General features: G+C 37.9%; 1 protein-coding gene across 2 annotated transcripts in view; it reads right to left on the minus strand.

Moving 5' to 3' along the window:
* RERG (RAS like estrogen regulated growth inhibitor) overlaps positions 1 to 12967 on the minus strand; it is a 113843-nt gene extending 100876 nt beyond the window's left edge. Inside the window, exons 1-2 of one of the 2 annotated variants that reach the window (XM_008515608.2) lie at positions 12808 to 12967; positions 9161 to 9327 (exon numbers count right to left, since the gene is read on the minus strand). In XM_008515608.2, the coding sequence (XP_008513830.1) occupies positions 9161 to 9221 (61 nt within the window). In that variant the 5' untranslated portion in view covers positions 9222 to 9327; positions 12808 to 12967. Of the gene's footprint in view, positions 1 to 9160; positions 9336 to 12807 lie in introns of both variants that reach the window. The other variant, XM_070619189.1, reaches the window with a different exon arrangement.
* Between the last annotated feature and the right edge of the window lie 7907 nt (positions 12968 to 20874).

Consider the following 20874-nt stretch of genomic DNA (forward strand, 5'->3'; position numbering starts at 1 on the left):
ATCCAAAAGGCTCCTGACAGGCCAGAGGAATAGATTAAACCTAACAAAACAGTATTTAAGAGGATAAAAATAAACTTCCACACCTTGGTTAAACATACACACACTCAGGTATAGGTTTGGAAAGATATGACTCAGCAAGAGCATATATTTAAAAAAAAAAAAAGGACTTCATTGGCTGTAAACTCCCCATGACCCAAAACTGTCACCTGAAAACAACAGTGACCTTAGGAAGCCTTAGCAGAAGCAAAGTACCAAGAAGCAAAACCATAGTTGTGCTCTGATCCGGCCTGCGCATCCCACATCTGCAATGTCTGCATCAATTTGCCACATTTTATGTAGCGCCTGGGTGAAGTAGAACAGTGAGGACGGTGCTGTGACTAGAAACCATGACCTGTGTGGGATAAATGAAGCAACTATGAGTAACTAGACTATGGAAGAGAAAACTCAGGCGTGGGTCAAGGCATGCCAGCTATCTTCAGACATGTTAAGGGCTCTCACAAGGAAGAGGATTTAAGGTACTCTATGAAACTCTAAGGGGTTAAATTTAAAGTCAATGAGTAGAAGCTCATGAACAGCCTTTGGTTCCAATGAGGGTCAAGAAACAAACAGGAAGCATTGCTGTGAGAGCTGTATCTGTCAATTTGGCTGGGCTACAGTACCTAGTTATTTAACCAGACCTTAACGTAGGGGTTTCAGAGAAGGTATTTGCAAATAGGGTTAACATCTACGATCAGTTGATCTTAAGAAAGGGAGATTAGCTTTAATAACTCGGGTGGATCTCACCCAATTACTAAAACGCCTTTAGTGAAAAAACTGATGTTTCCCAGAGTTAAAGAAATTCTGCCTAAAGATTGAAATATTAAATCCTGCCCGAGTTTCCAGCCTGCCAGCTTGCTTTATAGATTTCAGTCTTGCCAGGCCCCCACAATCAAGGAAGAAAATTCCTCAAAATAAATAAGTAAACAAAAAAATGTGTGTGTGTGTGTCTGTGTGTGTCTGTGTCCTATTGGTTCTGTTTCTCTGGAGGACTGTGACTGATACAGTTGTCCAAGGATGGAATGGTCTACTTCCAGCCATGTTGAGTTCTTGTCACAGGAGATATTCAAGTGCAAGCAAGGAGATCACTTTGGTCATAATAAGGAGAGCATTTAAAATATATGCCCTTAATAAAATTATAAAGTATGTACACACCACACAGTTTAACTCAGTTTATTCATTTTACTGAGATTCTAGTCTGCATAAAATACTATGTCAGGCTCTGGGGATATAGCGATGAGCAGAAATAGCTACTGTTCTGCCTTTTGGAATGTACATGAATCCTGTACTATGTGCAAGGTACCAGGCTAGCTATTCTAGAACACAAAGCTGGTGCTCATTAGATACCTGTTAAATGAATAACTGAAAGAATGAATAAAAACATATTTTAAGGTTATAGGGAAATATATAGATACATATATATTATTTGTGAAACCTATCAAAATATTTAAATGTTTTAAAGCTTTAATTTTTAATAAGGATAAGAGTTGATTATCAATAAATTCTACAAGATGCCATGCTTTCTTCTCCAATATGGCATAAGACTAAATCATTTTCCTAAACTATGCTCCTCTCTTGACCCCCTTACACAGTTATCACGAAAAAATTCTGACTCAATGTCTATTCATTTCACGTATTTGAAAGTGCAAATTCCTACAACATAGAATCTACGACCTTTGGATATTCTGTAACGTTATGTACTCAGTGGAGGACCACTACTAGCCGACTGCTGGGCTGAGTGTGTTCCTCTAGCCTCCAGTGATGGGCAGCAAGAGAACTCACCACACTGCTTCTCCAAGCACAAACGTTAAGGAACACAGGAGAAGAACTGCGTAGATTTCAATTATAAGAGCACAACAGTATTAAGACCATATTTGTATCACACTTGCAATTTTTCAAAGTTCCATGAAAGCCTATCATACCCGCATCACTGTAAAAGAAAAAAAAGCAAATGAATGTATCATTTCACAGATGAACAAAAAGACACATGGATGGGATGAAGCTGGAGTTCTAACCCCAATCCTTTCATTCAGTTCAGTTGGGTGCTTTTTTCTTTATTAGATCATAGTGACAGGACATAGCACAACATATAGTCTTTTGACAACAATGCGAAATTTATTCTTTAGCAGAAGATGATCCAAAGCTTTACACCTGATCCAAAGCTACAAAAAATGTAATAGTGTGTTACGGGGGAACTTTCTTTATACACAGGTTGCCGAGAATCTTGGCTGTATTGATTGACAACACACCCAGTGTTCCAGGTTTGGGAGCTTTGCTATGTACTGGTTATTTATCGTTACCGAAAATTTTTTATAAAAACAAAACTCAATCAGTTTTACAAGGTTCATAGCATAAAATTCTAATAATCATCTCATTTCCTAATATAAGGTGTTTGAAAGGATGTGGAAAAGAACAGAGTGATAACAAAATGAAAACGTTTAGTAGCAAAGTTGCAAAAGCCTTCACAGAGTCATAAACAGGGATTCTAGACTTGGCTGTGGAACCAATAACCTAGGTCATCTACAGAAGGATCTCTCTTATATATCTCTCTAACATATATATATGAACTTAACATATTTGCTAATTCCATGCTGAAATTACCTGTTTCAGATGGTCTTTTCTTTATAATATAACTACTTTCATTTTTAATGGGAGGGAAGAAATTATGGCTGTTTTTCTGAAACCACAGCAATTTTCAAAGGCAGCTGTGGCAACAGAGATGCGTTTGCAATGGAATTTTGGCTTCAAGGCTGGTACCACCTTGAAAATTTGGCTGATTTCCCCAAACCCATAAGTTGGAGAAATACCAGGAATAAAAAGGGGAATTATAAGGACTATTTGCAATTTTCTTCACTCCCTTCCCTCAAACAGTCCTTGTCAGCTGCCAAGAAAACATGTCAAGATCAAAATGAGACTGATTGATGACTGATAATTAACTACAGGAAAATATTTCAATGAATAAATTAGCCGTCAGTTAAAAATAAAGGGCAATTGAATTTTAATAATATATTCCAATAGAAAAAAGGAGGGACAAAGATATGTTCTTTTGGCCTTGAAATACAGTTCTTGATTTTATTTTGTTTTATTTTCCAGTATTGTTTCCTCCCTAATTATATTTTTCTTAAGAGAAAAGCTAAGAATTGGTCATTGCCAACCTACAAAATGTTTAACTATCCACCAATAAACAACTGATTTTGATTATTTTAATTTTTCCTTTCCTTTCCTTTCTTTCATTTTCTTTTCTTTTTCTAAGCCCTCATAAGCATCATTCCTCATCTTTGCTTTACTTCCTGGGCATGCAAAAAGGTCATCATGACGTATGCCTTGCACAGAGGTCTGACTTTTATACATACCCATAGGTATACACCTGCAATTTGAAAACACCCTTTTATTCCTCTTGGGGTGGAAGAAACAAATGAAAAACAACTCAGCTGGGCTGCTTGCCTCATTTTGCTTTTCCATCTTTGTAGATAAAGGAAGGTATAAATGCTTGGAAGCCACAGGTAACTATATCACCATATTTTATGACAACAGAACAGCTATTTTTCTAGCCCCATCCAAACTTGTCTCAATGCCACCTTCCTCCCTTTGGCCCAATTCTTTAAAAAGCAATTATTCCTCTAACCACCAACTACACAAAGAACCAATGGGCCTCATTTCTGGTAATTCGTCAATAACAACAACCATCTAGGAAAGGCTTCTTCTGAAACACATATGCACATGCACACACGCGCGTGCGCGCACACACACACACACACACTTGTTTCTGGGAAGTGTGGAAATTCTGCACCCACCTGAAACACAATATGTTCCTCTACTTACCTGGACAACTTTTTAAAGAAAATTTACCACTAAGATTTATATAATCTTAGGAAAAAAATGACCAAGAATTTGAAGAGCTGATTGAGACCATAAGTTGGTAAAAAGTGAGTGAGGTGGACAACTGTTGTCAGTGCTCAGAGTCATGTGATGTGCACAGCCGAGGCTCTTTCCCATACGTGTGGTCCTGAAACTGGACCTGAAGCCTAGGTGAAAACTTACTGAAGCCACAGATCAACTTGCTGTATCTCCCTGAAAATTCCGTTTTAGTCACTGATTTTTGGGGGAAGTCATTTTTATATTCAAACAAACATAGATATATCATAGATTTATATTAAAATTTGCATATACTTTACATTATTAATAAAGCATGCAAAAATAATTACGTGATTACAATGAGATGCTTTCAAGCCGCAAATCCCCTAATCTTTCTCCTCTTCTTTTAGAAGTACTTTGAAAAGAATGTTCAAGCAGCATCATACTACGTCATTAAGCATAAGTGAAGGCAACAAACTGATGCACAGTTACTAAAGTAGAGAAAAAACTCTAAAACATAAAGGTTAGTTCCACAGCATAAGGAAACTGACCTACCCAAGATGCTATTGATAAATGTTGTTTTTATTTAATGTATATGAGGTCTCACAAACATATTCCAGTGATAAAGTACATGTCTATGTTAAAGCAGTATTTGAGCTCATTGGAAAAGTCACATTTAAAATCAGAATTGTCCCTGTCCCACTTGAAAATAAAATGAAAAAAGCTTTTCAAAACTTTTTATATTGGGGGGGGCAAGGAAGCAAAGAAGAACAAGAAAAAGGAGAAGAAATACATCACTGCTCTTTGCACCAAGGTGAAAAATATCAAAGCTTGTTTGTATTTGGCACCCAATTTATGGCCCAACAATCTGAGTCTATGAACTTAAGCCGTCACGGATGAATGCATCAATTGGCTTTTGAATCAGAGGATAGCATTATTCAATTAAGTTTCAAGAAACACATTTCACTATGGCACACAATATTTCCATTCTAAAATGAGAATGTCAACTGTGAAACTAAATCTAAAATTTCAGTTGTTGTTCTCTCAGCCCCTCCCACGCTTACTACAAGTTTGAGTAATATGAATTCAGGAAATATTTAAATAAATATGGTGTGCATTCTGGGTTTTATGGCAGGTCTTATTGCTTTAATTACTTGGAGCCTGTCAAATTACAGGCTGATGCACACAAGTAAGGAAATTTATGACCTACATGCCATGTTATTAATGCTCTACATCAGCCAGTGACGGTAAATGTTTACCCTGCTGGGGCAGGAGATGATGGAATGAGCTGGGAAATCCTGGCTCTACACCTCACAGCATCACCACAGTGCTAACCATGCTGAGCCAGCAAGCTTCCTAAGCCAGCAAGCAAGCTTGCTTGAAGACAGAACCGCAAGGTAAAATTAGACAGAAGGAAGAAGAATCCTCTGAATTTCAAAGACCATGTAAATACTGCTATATATATATATACACACAAACACCTCACATGTTTTATCAGTGCTCTTCAGTAACTAGCACGTTATTAAACTTTGCCTGTGCTGACACTTCTATGGTCAACCTGTCAACCAGAAAGTTCTGGTTAATGTTAAATTCTGTTTTTAACATAGAGAGCCTATCTTTTACCTGGGCTTAGGGAGCCATCTACCACATACCAGAAGCACTTTCAAATTTAAGGGTGTTAATTTATTGATGACACTAACATATTTCTGGCCGTTTTTCCAAGATTTCCAAGATATAAGCCATGAGAAGTATTGTTATGATCATTACTTGTCAAGCTGTAATTGATATTAACCAGACTTTGGATTTAAGAGAAAGAGAGAGAGATAGAAAGTGTGTGTTTGTGTGTTCAGGGTGTGCAGAGTAGCGACACAGAATTTTTGTCTTACAAGCATTCCGAAAACCAAAATACTCAATTGAATGTAAATATATCTTTGAATGTATGTTTTCACTAGAGCACTCAAATCGAAATGAGCATACCTTGAAAAGTTATAATAACATAAGTTAATACTTGCACACCTACTATGTGTCAGGTGCTGCTCTAAAAACTTACATTAATAAATCATTCAATCTCAACCACAACTCTTTGAGATAGGCACTATTATAGCCTTTTTTATAATTGAGGAAGTTGAGAAGATAAGTAACTTATAAGTTGCCAAGTTCAGACAGCTAACAAAGTGTAGAATTGGGAGTCAAACCTAACTGTGCAAATCCAGAGCTCGTGCCCTTACCCCCAGGCTTTACTGCTCTCTATTAGCAAACAGACAATATGGTCTTTTTCACCCCAAATCCCAATTTGGTATTTACTGTTGGGAAAAGTCAGTGGGACAAGTAAGATTTGAATTGCTTCTGTTCAATTGCTTCACAGGCAAATCAGCGATGCTCTGTTTCCACCACTCCTAGATCTCAGACTGGCTCCTCTAGGAACGCTTGCCCTGCTGGGTGTTTGAGCCCATGGCAAGATCATGACCATTTTCGGGAGGCATATGAATAAGCAAAGAGCTGCAGTTGCATTCCAGTAGGTATAATTTCTTGTAGATTTTCAAAAACAAAAGTTACTTATAAGACTGATACAATCTGTAGAATAGGAAGGTGAACATACAGCACAATGACTAGGCAGAGACATCATATATCCATGTTAACAAAGAATTAGAATAAACATGAATTTGATATTGCTACAGTCTGGCTTCAAAGTTGGGGGATGTGAAGTACTCTGTGGTTATTTTCATGGAAAACATTTCCCCCTGAAAGTGGGAAAAGGTCTCTGAATTGTCTCCCACGCAAAAGGCAAACTAGTACTACTTTTTAAATGTGAGGTGTGGTTACAAGGTCTTAGGAAAACAGTCTAATGTTGAAATAGGAAAACATTGTCTGTGTATGGATGACAGACAAAAAGGCAATTGTTTAAAGGCATGTAGTTTATCATTGTCATTTTCACCTAAATGAAAACAAACACAAATGGTAGAATGTACGTAAGGTAGATAGAGAAACCAGTTCAAAGAGGATTCATTAATCAAAAATCGTAAGATTTTAGAGTTGGAAAGCACCTTAGTAAACAGGTTCAATGTCTGCATTTTACACGAAACAAAACCAAGGTCAGCAGAATTTGGACTCCATGTGCAGGTGTTATCTTCAGCTCTGGATGTGAAGAATCACCCCCAGGGAGAGTGTACGGAGTGAGAAGACAGAGGATGGTATGTAGAACCCTGGGAGCCCCAGGTTTTGAGAAGTTGGCTGATCTAGAGTAGCCCATGAAGGTAGCTGGTTGGGAGCAATGGAGAGATAGCAGGCAAGCCAAGAAGTGTGATATCACAGGAGCCTGGGAAGGAAGGAGCTTCAGGAAAGAATAAGTGGTCGTGTTGAATGATAAAAAGAGTTCTAAGAAGGCCTGAACTGGGAAATGTTCATTCAGTTTGTTGGTTATTGATAGCAAAAGTAGTGTCAGGAGCATGATTACAATGGAAAATTGCCATGTTTGAAGCAATGAATGGGAGTTAAAAAAAAAAAAATTAAGATAGTACAGCAGAGCTCATATTCACTAAACTTGGAAAAAAGAAAAAGAGCAGTGGACAAAGAAAGGCTTAAGGGAAAACTGTCAGTAGAGAATGAGAGGAATAATTGAAACAATTTGGGGGGAGACAAAGGGAACTGGGGTCTAAGCTCAAGCTGATGGATCAGCCTTGAGAGGAGGAGGCACACAGCCTGCTCTGAGATAGCACAGGGGAGAAAGGTATGGATATACATACAGCTAAGTGGTTCTCCCAACTGAATTTTTAATTTTATGTTTAACTTTTCAAACCATGTGGAGTTTATTTTAGTAAATGATATAAGGTTAAAAAAATCCCCTTCCTTTATTGCCTGTGGTAAGTTTTGAATGAATGAATACTAAACAGCCAGCCCCAGGCCTAGACCCTTCATTCACGAGGGACTTAGACAGGCTATTGTTGCCAGCACCGGCTTTCCCACACACTCCCTTGCCTTCATCCTCCACTCACTGGAACAGTTTCCTCATTCTCCAGATCTTTCCACCAGCTACAGAAATTAGGTTCTCACGCCATCAGGAAACACTGAGGACATTAATGGGGAGGAGTTTAAATCTTCAATCTTGTGAAGGCGGGCAGTTTCTTAGCCTTGCCAACTATCTGTTTTCTAGGCTTGGTTTCTGCCAGAGGCAAGAACAAACAGCAAAGAGAAGGAAAAGGTGACAGTGAAAAAGAGGACTCTTGAGAAAATTAAAAGAAAAAAAAAAAGACTTAGAATAGGGAAGACTTACTCCTGAAATTAAACCACAGAGCAGATTAGGAGAGAGAGGTTGGTCACAGAATTAAAAGCTGCTCATGCGTGCTTGTTTAAGATTATGTGGATTACTCGTTGTATTGGATGATCTCCATGGGTTTCACTCTACAAACATACACCTCCTAGATATCTATTTGAGTCCTTTCCTGAGAACCCAAAGCTCAGTGTACAAAGTCAATTATAGGTCTTTCCTCCACCAAGAGATCAAAGCAACATTATCTGAAACCATGTGGCTCTGACATTTTACCAACATCTACTTTAGCATTCTTTAATTATAAAACCTAAGATATATTTTCAAATTGGATTAGATACATTTTCACTTCCAACATCTCACCCTTAATCTTAAAGGTCTGCAAAGATTTTCTCAGGTGCGGGGGAAAAACAGCCTCTGAATTACTTATGTGAGCCACAATTTAACCATTTAAATTCACCCCAGAGGTATTGGCAACAGCTGTCTTGCTTGAGGTCTTGCACACTAAGTTTTCACTCCTCAATTTTAGAAGTGTTGGGCAATAATGCAATTCTGTTTCTTATAAAGACATGTTCATTCAATAAGCACCCAACACATGCTTGACATTGGGCAGATTATTGAGAATATCAAGATGAATGAGACATAAAATTGACCCCTCAGGATCTCATATAGAAAAAAAGAGCAAATATATTTTTTAATTTCTACATTCCGATTTCTTTGGAGGTTTGTTTAATATCCTTTCTCAGAATACCAAGACCTATGATCTATCTATTGCCTTGTGTATTATCAGCAGAGCTCCTTTATCATAAATAAGCAAAAGAGTCTATAAAACTTAGTTATGCAAAACGAAAGTTCTAGATAAAGAGAAAGAGACCACCTAAAAGAGCAACACATGAGAATATGAGAAATGCCAATTACCCACACGCCCAATCCCAGGAGGCAACAACAAAGATACACACGCGTGCACGCGCACACATACACACACAACTACAACAAAACACTTACCTGACTTGCCCACACCTGCTCTCCCAAATATTGCCAGTTTGACCTCTGCACTTTTAGCCATGCCGGGTGTTGGTAGACAACTCACTGTTGTTCAAACTAAAGAGCTGAGAAAATTATCTTGGCCCCAGCCTTCGAATTCACCATATCATTGTAAATCTTGGAAGAGTCTGCAATCCTTAAACAAAAGAGATTTGGGAATTCATCAGTGACTGGAGAAAAGAATTAATATTTATTCAGCATCTCTTACATGCCAGCCAACATTACTTAATCACTATTTTTCATTTTGATCTTCACAATCTTGTGAGAAAGCTACAGCAATTTACTGTAAACTATTCATCTAACAAATGATAGATCCAGGACTTAAACTTAGATCTGTTTTGTTCTAAAACATAGGCATTTTCACATACAATAGAATTTTATAAAGTACTTCCTCAAAGAATTTTTTATGAAGGCATTTTTTTGTCAGTAATTGATAACACATACTTTATAGTATGTGAAAACATGTATTTACCATGTGTCTGTAAACATTCAATAGACAAACACACGTGATGGGGAGAGTCAATTTAGAACTCTTTATTTCCTTTTGAACTGAATAATACACATTCATATTTATCAACCCCAGTGAAACACGATTGAATTTTCATTTCAAGGTTAAATTTCATCTTAGCTCACACTAGATCACATGATCAAGTCATGCAACAAATACGCATGTTCTAGGAATTGATATATAAGGTCTAGATTATATATTTTTATATTTTTCTAGGCACAACGGTCGGGTACACAAAAGTCAAATGCCATGCCATGACTTTTGATCCCTTTTCTAGGACAAGCTCGAGTAAATTAGTTTATAGCATTGTCCTAACATTTGGGAAATTATATTACATACAACGTAAGCAGATTTTATTTATTTAGGAATGACACCTAGTTCTTAGTACCATGGAAATGTGAAGCTGGAAAGAGCCTTGGGGTTAACCAATGGAATCCTCCAGCCAACTCAAGAATCCTTCTTCATGATGAAACAATCATCCAACAATCATCCTGTGTTGAATTTACCACATCCAGGTACAGCGGGGAAAGTGGGGGAGGCGGGGACGACGACATTAAGTCAGATTTTTCTTTTCTTTCACTCAGAAGCCTTCCGGTAACCTAGCAGCTCTTAGGAAGCTTTGCCCCATCCTAGGCTCTACTTTCTAGGAAAACGAGGCCAAGCATCTTCCCTTGTTCTTCATGGGACGTATGTTCTTGTTTATGATTTTTGACCCTCACCTTCTCTCTTCACCACATGCAGCTCTCTCCTCTGGCCCTTTCCAATTTAATCACTCGAAAAACATGGCAGCCACTACATTCACCACTTGAGTTGTGACCTGACGAACTGAGCCAGCCAAAGTTCAATGAGATTTTCCCTATTCTTTACCCAGGTACTGTGGTCACATTATAGCACAGCCACTCCTATTACGGCTCATGTGCTTCACATGAACTGCAGACTCTTCCATTCTGCACTTCTGCAATCAACGTTTGAAACCTCAATACAAGATTTGACTTTTATCCTGCTCTAACTAAACCACATCGGTCTTCATTTCATCCATTTTTCCAGTCTATAAAGATATTTTTGAAACACAAAGCTGTGATCTAAACGTGTAAACTGCTCCTGCCAGCATTTTGTCATCTACACATTTTCAAAAAGAGCCTCTCAAGTGAAAGAAAAGTTAAAAAATCTTTCTGAAAAAGTATTTCTACAAAGACATTAGCATGTCATTGTTCTTTCATTATGCACCTAAGTCATGGACCTGTACCTAACCAATTTCGTATTTGCTGATTTCCAAAGTGCCAGAGCTTCCTCTGAAGGATGAAAAGGTCAACATTAACATGAGCTATTGTTTACTTCATCTCCAATAATGAAAAAACTTCTTAGTAATCATTAATAGTACAAAAACCAGAAGCTTTAACATCTGCAATTTGTTCAGTCCCATAATTTGGCTGAAGATAAAAGGATTTCCTTACTTGTCATTTTATATGCATTCATTAAGAAAAGGCCTCTGTTTAAGGTTCAGTGCTTCATCATAGAAGCATAATATATGAAAATATATTAACTATATAAATTCTAAATTAGAATGGCAAGAATTTCTTTGAAACATAGAACATGCAGGTGTCTAGAGCTTATATAAACAATAATTTGTTATTTCATGTAAAACTGTCCATTCCCAGGCTCATAAAATCCAAGTAATTTAGTATCTGATTTATGCTTCATGAAAGTAGTTATCAAATGTGATTTTTAAAAAACATTTAAGTCAAATATTTCAGTAATTCCCAAATGGCCTCAGAGGCATAGGAATTTCACACAAGAAAGAAAAATTGTGTGGGTTAGTTTTTTCATTTACAACCTAATGATACAGTGAGTTATTGTCAATCTCATGTTATATTTAGAAAAATCACTTAAAGGAAGACACAAAACTGACACATATCCTTCAACATTTTATTTCTCACATGAAAATGTGCAAAGTTACATTTGACAAAGAAAGAAAAATATGTAAATTGTCTTAATAAGTGACCTGTTGCCAAATTTCTGATGTTCAAAATAATTCATAATGTGAGACATTCCATAAGATGGATCTAAGAAAACATTTGTTTTAATGTTGTTGTGCAGAAATATTCTGCCTGGGTCTAGAAGCTGACATTCACTTTTTGTATAGACAGTGCTTTATCAGGACAAAAACTTCTGAGTTCCTATTACTCCTAAAGCTAAAATCACACCTAGAAATTTAAGAGATTGACGGTGCAGTGATTTTTTTTTTTTTCTAAACATAAAGGAACTAAAATAAAGCTAAGAAAGAAGAAGAAACAAAGAACACACCTTCCAAATCCTGCGTTACTGTTAATGCATTCCTGGATTCATTCTACACTTATGCTAAGCATATACAAACAAAAAAGCGGCTACCTTCGAGTTTACAATCTGTTAGTCTTATGACATTTAGATCACTAATAACCTGATTTTTTCAATTTATTTAAAGAAAGCTTTTGTTCATAATAAATCATCCCCAACACTATTATACTTATCAAGGTCCATGCTTTCAATCTTTCTCTTGGGTGGGGGTAGCAAGCATCTTTATAAGGGAATATTTTTTCTAACTTCTGTATTTATGGTCTCATCAAAATAAAGTGCAGCTGTTTAGGAAGTGAAGAATCTAGTCTGGTCGTGGGAATGAGATTCTTTTTGGGCCGCCCCTTCTCTAGCTCTGAAATCAAGTTTTCCTTGTCTCATTACCAGGAATTCTTCCTCATCTTATCACAACGTAGCATCCCCAGTGACGAGGGTAACTGTACAAGACCTCCGGCTGTACGTTGCTCTGAAAGCAACAGGTATCCTGGAATGGTAAACAAACAAGTCCATTGTGGACTGCAGGTCACTTGCCCTCCACCTAGGGAGCAGATGCAGCCTAAGTCAAAAGGGCATTCTCGGTCTCAGCTCCGAGGACGCTGTCAAGCTCCGGGCGCGGGCGCTCATACTTCCCTCTCAGCGAACCCCAAAGCTGCCCTGGGAGGACCCAGGGACCAGGAGGACTGACCCAGAGGCCGAGCGTTCAGGGGCTCGGAAGGCTCTGCAGGAAGTCATCCTGAAAGAGCCACCTGGGCACGTGCGTGACACTCACCTGTTCACACTCTCCAGGCCCGGGAGAGCCGCGGTCCCCTGCAAGTTCGGAACCAGTCCCCCGGGACCGCTAAACCCTCCCACGCTGCGCAGCCCAGGGAGCACGCTGCGTTTCCGAGTCGCTGGGCTGCAGTCGCGGTGGGAGCTGCAGTGCCCGCAGCAAGTGGGGGCGGCCCGGCGGGGGTGTCCTCGCTCACGCTCGCTCCGACTAGCGGCCGAGGGACTGCCGCAGGACGCGAGCTCAGCCCGGCCCTGGCGGCTGCGCTCCGCCGCCAGGATGCTGCAGTGCGGCGCTACGGCGCCCCCTACTGGGGCCCGGGCCCGGCTCCTCCAGCGATGTTGCCTCTCCTCCAGAAGAGCCTGGAATATGTGCCTTCTCGGTGTCGCACCCGAGAGACAGGCTTCCCTTTTCTCTTGCTCTGTTCCCGGCCTCTACGTTCTCGCATAAAGACCTCTTTCCTTGGTTAAAACCTTGCATGTGAAAGCATCACTACATGGTGCTTTTTACTCCTTACTTCAGATGATCCTCACAACATGCCTTTTGAGGTGTGTTTAATTATCCCCATAATACTCAAGAGAAAACTGAAAGAGAAGATAAGTTGTCCAAAGCTAATAAATGGTTGGAATGAAACCCAGGTCGGACTGGAAGCTGAGAGATGCTAGGAGAGACATAAACATTAAGTTCAATTGAAATTTATAGTTAGATATTTGAGAGAGTTCCAAAAGCCTCACATTCTCCCTACAAGATCAGCATTTAAATATTTGAATCGAAGTCATGCTCCATCATCCTCAAAACCTAACAAAGATGCTTAACATTGGTGCTGTGTGAGACCTGCTTTCGTCTCTCATCTCGTTTTATATTTACACCCTCCCTTGAGGTAAGCACTCTTATTATAATGATTAGCCTTTCACAGATGAGGAACTGAGTTTCAGAGAGGTTAAATGATTTCCCAAAGATTATGACACTTCTGATCAAAGGAGTGGGAAATACCTATACTATTTTTTTTTCTTTCAAAACCAGGGGCTTCTCACCAAGATACCAGGTGACCTTCAGAAAACCATTGCAATATAGAGCAGACAGGGGCTAGGGCTGAGTGACAGTCTGCAGTGAGTGTGTCCCTGATGGACGAGATGTAACCAGGGAGGCAGTTTCCAGGGCCAGTGCTGACCTGGGGAGCCACTGCAGCCTCAGTCGTGGGCCAGGCTAAATGCAGTAGCTAGATGTGTGGCAGAGGTAGGAAATGCCCAGCTGTGCAGGAATCGCTGTGCTAAGTCTTTGGGAAAGGTCAAACGTTTTATCCTCTATGACTTTCCTCATCGCTAATCTATCTCCTTTCCCCGACATACACCTGGATTACATGATTCGGTTCTATGTCGGATGGCACCCTGATCTATCATCGTGTTTGCCTTGTACTCATTTTTATTTCTCAATCTTCTCTATTAAATCTGAACTTCCTGAATGTAGGGATATAGCATATGTATCTCTGTATTTCCAGCCTCTACCATCATTCCTGACACATGGTGGGTATTAAAAAACGCAGTCATTGAATGAATGAAGAGAAAGAACAAATTGTGATAGGGTATTTTTTTTATGTGCTGAATTTGGGATAGAATAGCCAGTAGGAAGTTGAACATATGGGTCTGAAGCTCAGGAAAGAGGTCTGGGGAAGAGATTTAGTGTCTCAACATGCAAGAAGTCTTTGAAGCCTGGGATGTGGAAAGACTTGCCAAGGTTGATTATATAGAGTTTTAGAGAAATCCAGTTTTATTGAATTTTAGGGCATTAAGATGTTCAGATCTCCCATGTTACCTCCTTTCCCTAGCAAATCCTGTGTTCATGGATGGTTTGAATAAAAATATCTATGAATATGTATATATATATATATATATATATATGTGTGTGTGTATATATATGTGTGTGTATATATATATCCTATTTACATAGACCTAAGTTGAAATGCCCACTTCCAAGCCAGTCCCCTTTTGTGGCAGTTATTTGGGATCTTGTCTACAGAATCTGTTTCTCTCCGTTTTCCTACTTAGCCCATTTAGGCCGGCACCCCTCTCTCAACTAGGGAAGCATTTGCATGCACACCTGCAGTTCTTGACGTGCTATATACCGAGAGAGATGCAGTAGCTATATCAGAGCCTCACCCCCATTGTGCTAGGGCTTCTGGATACATCCTATATTCAATGGGAGTGTTTCCTTTGTCCCAAGAGCAGCAAAAAGGAGCCAGTCTGCCCTATGCCACCTGCTTCATGGGTCAGTAGGAAGGACAGAGGACACTTTGCACTTACAGTGACACGCGAGTTACCTGCTGGGCATCAATTTTCCTGGAAAGAGATCCTGTCATACTCCAGTCTCTTAGCCTGGTTTCAGGCTTAAGCCAAAACTTCTAACACAAAACTAGTAGATGAAGAATCAGTATAACCCCAAACACATTAAAAACTGGAATTTTGTGTGTGTGTGTGTCTGTAGTTGCTAATAGTGTTCACTGTAAATAATTCAAGTAGTAGAAAAAATACAAAGAAGTAGAAAATCACCCCAAAATCACGCTATCCGGAAATAACCATTGTTATTATAATAAAACCATCATTCCAGACGTTGTAGAACATAGATGAATCAATAGGTATGTTAAATGGTGTATAATTATGCTAAGTGCTATCATATTATTTTTATTTATTTATTATTTTTTGAGGAAGATTTAGCTAACATTTGCCACCAATCCTCCTCTTTTGGCTGAGGAAGACTGGCCCTGAGCTAACATCTGTGCCCATCTTCCTCTACTTTATATATGGGACACCTGCCACAGTAGGGCTTGACAAGCAGTGCCTAGGTCTGCACCCGAGATCCGAGCCTGGGAAGCCGAAGCGAAACTTGCGACCTTAACCACTGCACCACCGGGCTGGGCTGCAAGCTATCATACCATTTTTAATAAATAAGTAAATGCTATTTTTAATTAAAAAATAGTCAAGCAGAAGATAAATAAATTAAAGTGAACTGTAAAAGATGGCTAAACTTTAGATGTTTGCTCACTTCACAAGGTATTTTATCCAATAGTCTCTCTAAAGTTAAATTTATTACGTAAACTCAGATTTGAATTCATTATGTTTAACCATATATTTATATTTATATGGCTATTTATATATTTATATTTAACCATATATTTATTTTAGTCAATATCATTTGACTTCTTACTGGCAAGATATCATACCCCATTTCTCGATGTGTGGCTGCTAATGATTACTTTTTGACTTGGAGCTGGGGGGATATTTTATTATTCTTATTGTTTATTTAATTAGATATTAGGCAAAGGCAGTCTGATTTTGGCCATGATTGGACTTTCCCTCTGGCTAGGAACAACTCTAAAAGCTGGCCAAAATATGCCAAATATACAAAATAGCTGTTTGGAAGCCCTGCAAGACACCCAAGGCAGGGCAGCATCCCCGACAGAGGAAATGCACTGGGTTTAGCCCCACATTCACCCAAATTTTCTCCTTGGGGGCATTTTAAAGGTCTTGGTCCATGAAAGTGGAGCCCAGACAATAATAAGAGATGAGAGTTCAGAGCTACTAATGCAGCTGGGTTCAGAAGTTAAAATGAGAGGATAGCCACAGAGTGAAAACTCCAGATATTTACATAGAAATGCTCCTGGAACCTTGGCCATTTCCTGGGCTGCATATTTTCTGGTGCATCTCTGGGAGACCTAGTAAAAGAACAGCTGCCCGGGGTCTGCAAGCTAGAGTCCTCGAAGTCTCAGAGTCCTCGGAGAGACACTGGAGTTGAGCCCAGCCAGAGTTCAAAGAACTGTGTGGACATCCTGGGCGTTTGACTGAGACCTCCAAAAGGCCATATTCTAGGAGTGAGGACCAGGCTTTAGGAGACAGGGCAATGATCAAGGAGTAACGGCAAATCTGAAATCCACTTCCTCCCCTGAACAGAGACTAAAATGAGGCCTCGACAGGGCCAGGCTAATCCACCAGGAAATTAACGGCCTGCCAAAATAAAACTCAACAATGTTGAGAAAGATAACATAATCCAGAGCCTCTATAACTATCATCTATAATGTCAAGCATACTCTATTAGTCTGCTTGGGCTGCCATAACGAAATACCACAGCCTGGGTAACTTAAACAACAGAAATTTATTTCTCACAGTTCTGAAAGCTGGGAATTCCAAGATCAGGGTTCTGGCAAAGCAGGTTTCATTCTGAGGGCTCTCCTCTTGGCTTGTAGGTGGCTGTCATTTCATTCATATGACCTCTTCTTTGCACCTGCAGAGAGATGATAAGAGCTCTTTAGTATCTCTTCGTACAAAGACACTAATCCTATGAGGTCAGGGCCCCACCCTTATGACCTCATTTAACCTTAATGACTTCTGTAAAGGCCCTATCTCCAAATACAGTCACCTTGGAGTTAAGGCTTCAACATATGATTTTTGCAGGGGCACAACATTCAGTTTATAACATATACAATAAAAATTACTAGATAGACAAGAAGCCTGAAAAACCTACCAATAATAAAGAGATAAACGTTGATGAAAGTAGACCAACAGATGACTCAGATATTGGATTAAGTAGACAAGGACTTCAAAATTTCTAGGATTATTGTGCTAAAACCAGTAGAGGAAATTATGGACAAAAATAGATAAAAATACAAAATATTTATCAGATTTTTATCTACTTGTGTATTTTAACAGAGAAAAAGAACCTATGAAAATTATCAAAAAACCCTTTAAAATTATAAAATATAATACCTGAAATTAAGAACTCATTTGATGTGTTTAACAGCAGATGGAAAGATCAGAAGACAGGATTAAGATTCGAAGATATACCATTAGAAAATATCTAGAATGAATCACAGAGGAAAAAAAAAAGAATGGAAAAACCAAAACAGAGCATGAGAAATGTAGAACATGGTCTAACACACATGTAATTGGAGTCCTAGAGAGAGAGAAAAAAAGGAAGAATGAGATACAAGCAATAGCTGAAGAAATAATGGCTGAGAATTCTGTAAATCTGATGAAAGATAGTAATCCTCCAAATCAAGAAGCTCCATAAATCCTAAGCATGATAAATAAAAAGAACACTACACCTAGGCATATGACAGTCAATTCACTGAAAACCAAGGTACAGAGAGAATATTAAGAGCATCCAGGAAAACAAAAAAGATACATTATTCATAAGGAAAAAAACAATAAGAATAAGCAGTAACCTTTGAACATAAACTAACAAAAACATAAGACAATGGAATGACATCTTTAAAGTGCCAAACTAGAATTCTGTATTTACCAAAATAAATGATTCTTGGACAAACAAAATTTAAGAGAGTTCATTGCCAGCAGAAAAATTTTCTAAAAAAGGCAAATGATTCCAGGTGGAAGTAAAAAAATTCAAGTAGCAATCAGCTACTTCAGATAGGGTAACTATATAGGTAAAAATAAATGAATATTGACCAATAAAAACTAAAAACATTGAGATGTCCTGTGGGGATAGAAAATATCTGCAAGTAAAATATATGATAATAAGAAACAGATGGGAGAGTATAAATGAAATTAGGCTGTTACAAGTTTCTTCCATACTTTGAGATATGGTAAAATTACTAATTTAAGATAGACTAATAATTTAAGGATGCTTTTTGCAATTTCTAGGAAAACACTAAAAGAATCCAAAAGTGTAGTAATAGAGAAGATAAAATTAAATGAAACACCTCATTAATACAAAAGGAGGCAGGAAAGGAGGAATAAAGGAACAAATAGATGGTACAAATTGGCAGCAAATAATGAGATAACAGACTTAAATCCAACTATCTCAGTAATTACATTAAATGTAAATGTGTTATACACTCCAATTAAAAGACAAAATTTGTCAGTTTGGATTAAAATGATATGACTATATTTTTTTTGTTACAAAAAATACACCTTAAATAGAAAGACACACATAGACTGAATAAAGAAAATGGAAAAAGATATGCCTTGCAAACACTAATAAAAGGGAATGGGCAGTTCTACAGTTGAGCGTCATTTCATACTGTTACACACCTGAAGTCAGCCAAAGCCCATGTTCTTAATTATTATGCTCCACTGCTTTTATAACACAGCTCAGTTCATCTCTCTTAGTAAGATTTCCCTGCCTTAACCCAGGTTGATTCCCTCCGTTCTTCTTTCCCATTCTCAGTTCTACAGCCGATGTTATTCTGAGCATGATGACAAGAATATCAGGAATGAGCATGTTTAGAGAAAAGTAAGCTATGGCTAGTATTCTGTATCTCTTTTGCATAGGAGTCTCACCCTGAATCCCCCTCTCTGCCACGGTGGGCAGGGTTGTTGTAATTACATCCCCCTTTATTAGGGAAAGGAGAAGATAGTGAATGTCCATATGTGGCTACAAAAGCAAGTTTCTAATTGAGCGGATTTTTGAACCATAAACCCTGAACTAAATTTAGTTTTCGAGAGTCTGTCTCTATTTAAACTATTTTTCCAGATCACTGGAGATTAAATTGTCTTAGTAGAATTGGAATTCTTGTTGAGTTCTTATTGCTTTTGCCTTTACTTATTTCTGAGTAAGGAGTAGTTTGCAAGACAGAGAGACACACTATCTGTTCACAGTGAATGCAATATATTAACCTCTGTAGTTATATAAGCTTGTTGAAGAAATTAATAAATTCAAAAGGAATAGTGAAAGACTTTATTGGAAGTTAATACTGTTCAGATGATATCAGATGATCTTTACCCAATAAACCAGCAGGAAATTAGAAACACATTCACAAATTCTGACAATTTATGGGACCTGATATAACACATTAATAATAAAAATCACCCTACCAGAGTCAATGTGAAAAGCTAAATTTATTTATGTAGGAAAGTCCACATGGTTTTTCACTTTCTAACTTTGCCTTAATGATTCATGAAAACAGTTCTTAACTGGAAAATTTTTTAAAATTCACAAACTAGGATAATAAGCAGACATATGATCTGTGGTTAAAAAAATGTTAAGAAACCATATTCACCAGGGTCATTTTCCTAGCTGTTCTGTCTCCTATACAGGATTGAAAGAAGAAACCATTCTTAAACGAAATGGTAATTGTGTGAATCCAGTTGATATTATTACTGTGGACTAGAATGAGAAAATAGTGAAGTAGGAAAGTGGGTGAGTAGAGGTTGAAGGTGTAAAAATATTTCACCAGCCACTAGAAATTCTAAAGTTTAGTAACAGCCACCAACGTGTTCACATAGGGAGCTCACTCAGGGAAGACTGCAGAAGGTGAAAAATATTGCAATTTTATTCACCATTTTCCATAGCTTTTAGCACAGTGCCTGGCATTGAGATGGAGCTCTATTTTCATTCTTGTTGAACAAAGTAAGTAGAATAGAAGAAAGTGTATGTATAATCTGTGGATAATTATGCATAAAATAAATATATAGTAATTTCTGGTTTAATATTTTATCTGGTACCTGTCCATGGCTAGGTATCTCCAAAATTCTATCTAAAATACTTAATATAAGACATTGATAAGGATGAAAGCTCACACTAATGCCAAAAGCTAAGGTCAACACTTACATAAAACCAACCACTTTAACAGTTTAGGATATATTCTTCCACCATTTTAATGTATTCAAACATGAACACAGACACCCAAAAACATCTTTTAAGAAAAATTTTTTACATTGAATTATAATCTACAAATTGTTCTTTTTCTCACTATACTTGAGAGATCTTTTCATGTCACTATCTGTGTATGTGCCTCAGTGATTCCAACTGTGTCATGGTATTAAGGAACTATGTACCAAATACAATTTATTTATTTGACCATGTAAAGAATACATTTTAAAATAAGAAATATTATCCATCATCTTTTAAAACTGCAAAAAATCCATGTATACTGACATAAAAATATTTTCAACACAAAAATAAGGTGCAATACACAAAATATGATATCATTTATGTAAAAAGCCAACCACTAGAATTTCTATGTGAACACACACACAAATACACATGATTTTGTAGGAGATGTATGAAGGATATAAAGCAAACAAATGAAAGCAGTTACATCTGGGGAGGTATTTAGCT

This window comes from Equus przewalskii, chromosome 5, assembly GCF_037783145.1.
Source record: "Equus przewalskii isolate Varuska chromosome 5, EquPr2, whole genome shotgun sequence".
Lineage (NCBI taxonomy): Eukaryota > Metazoa > Chordata > Mammalia > Perissodactyla > Equidae > Equus > Equus przewalskii.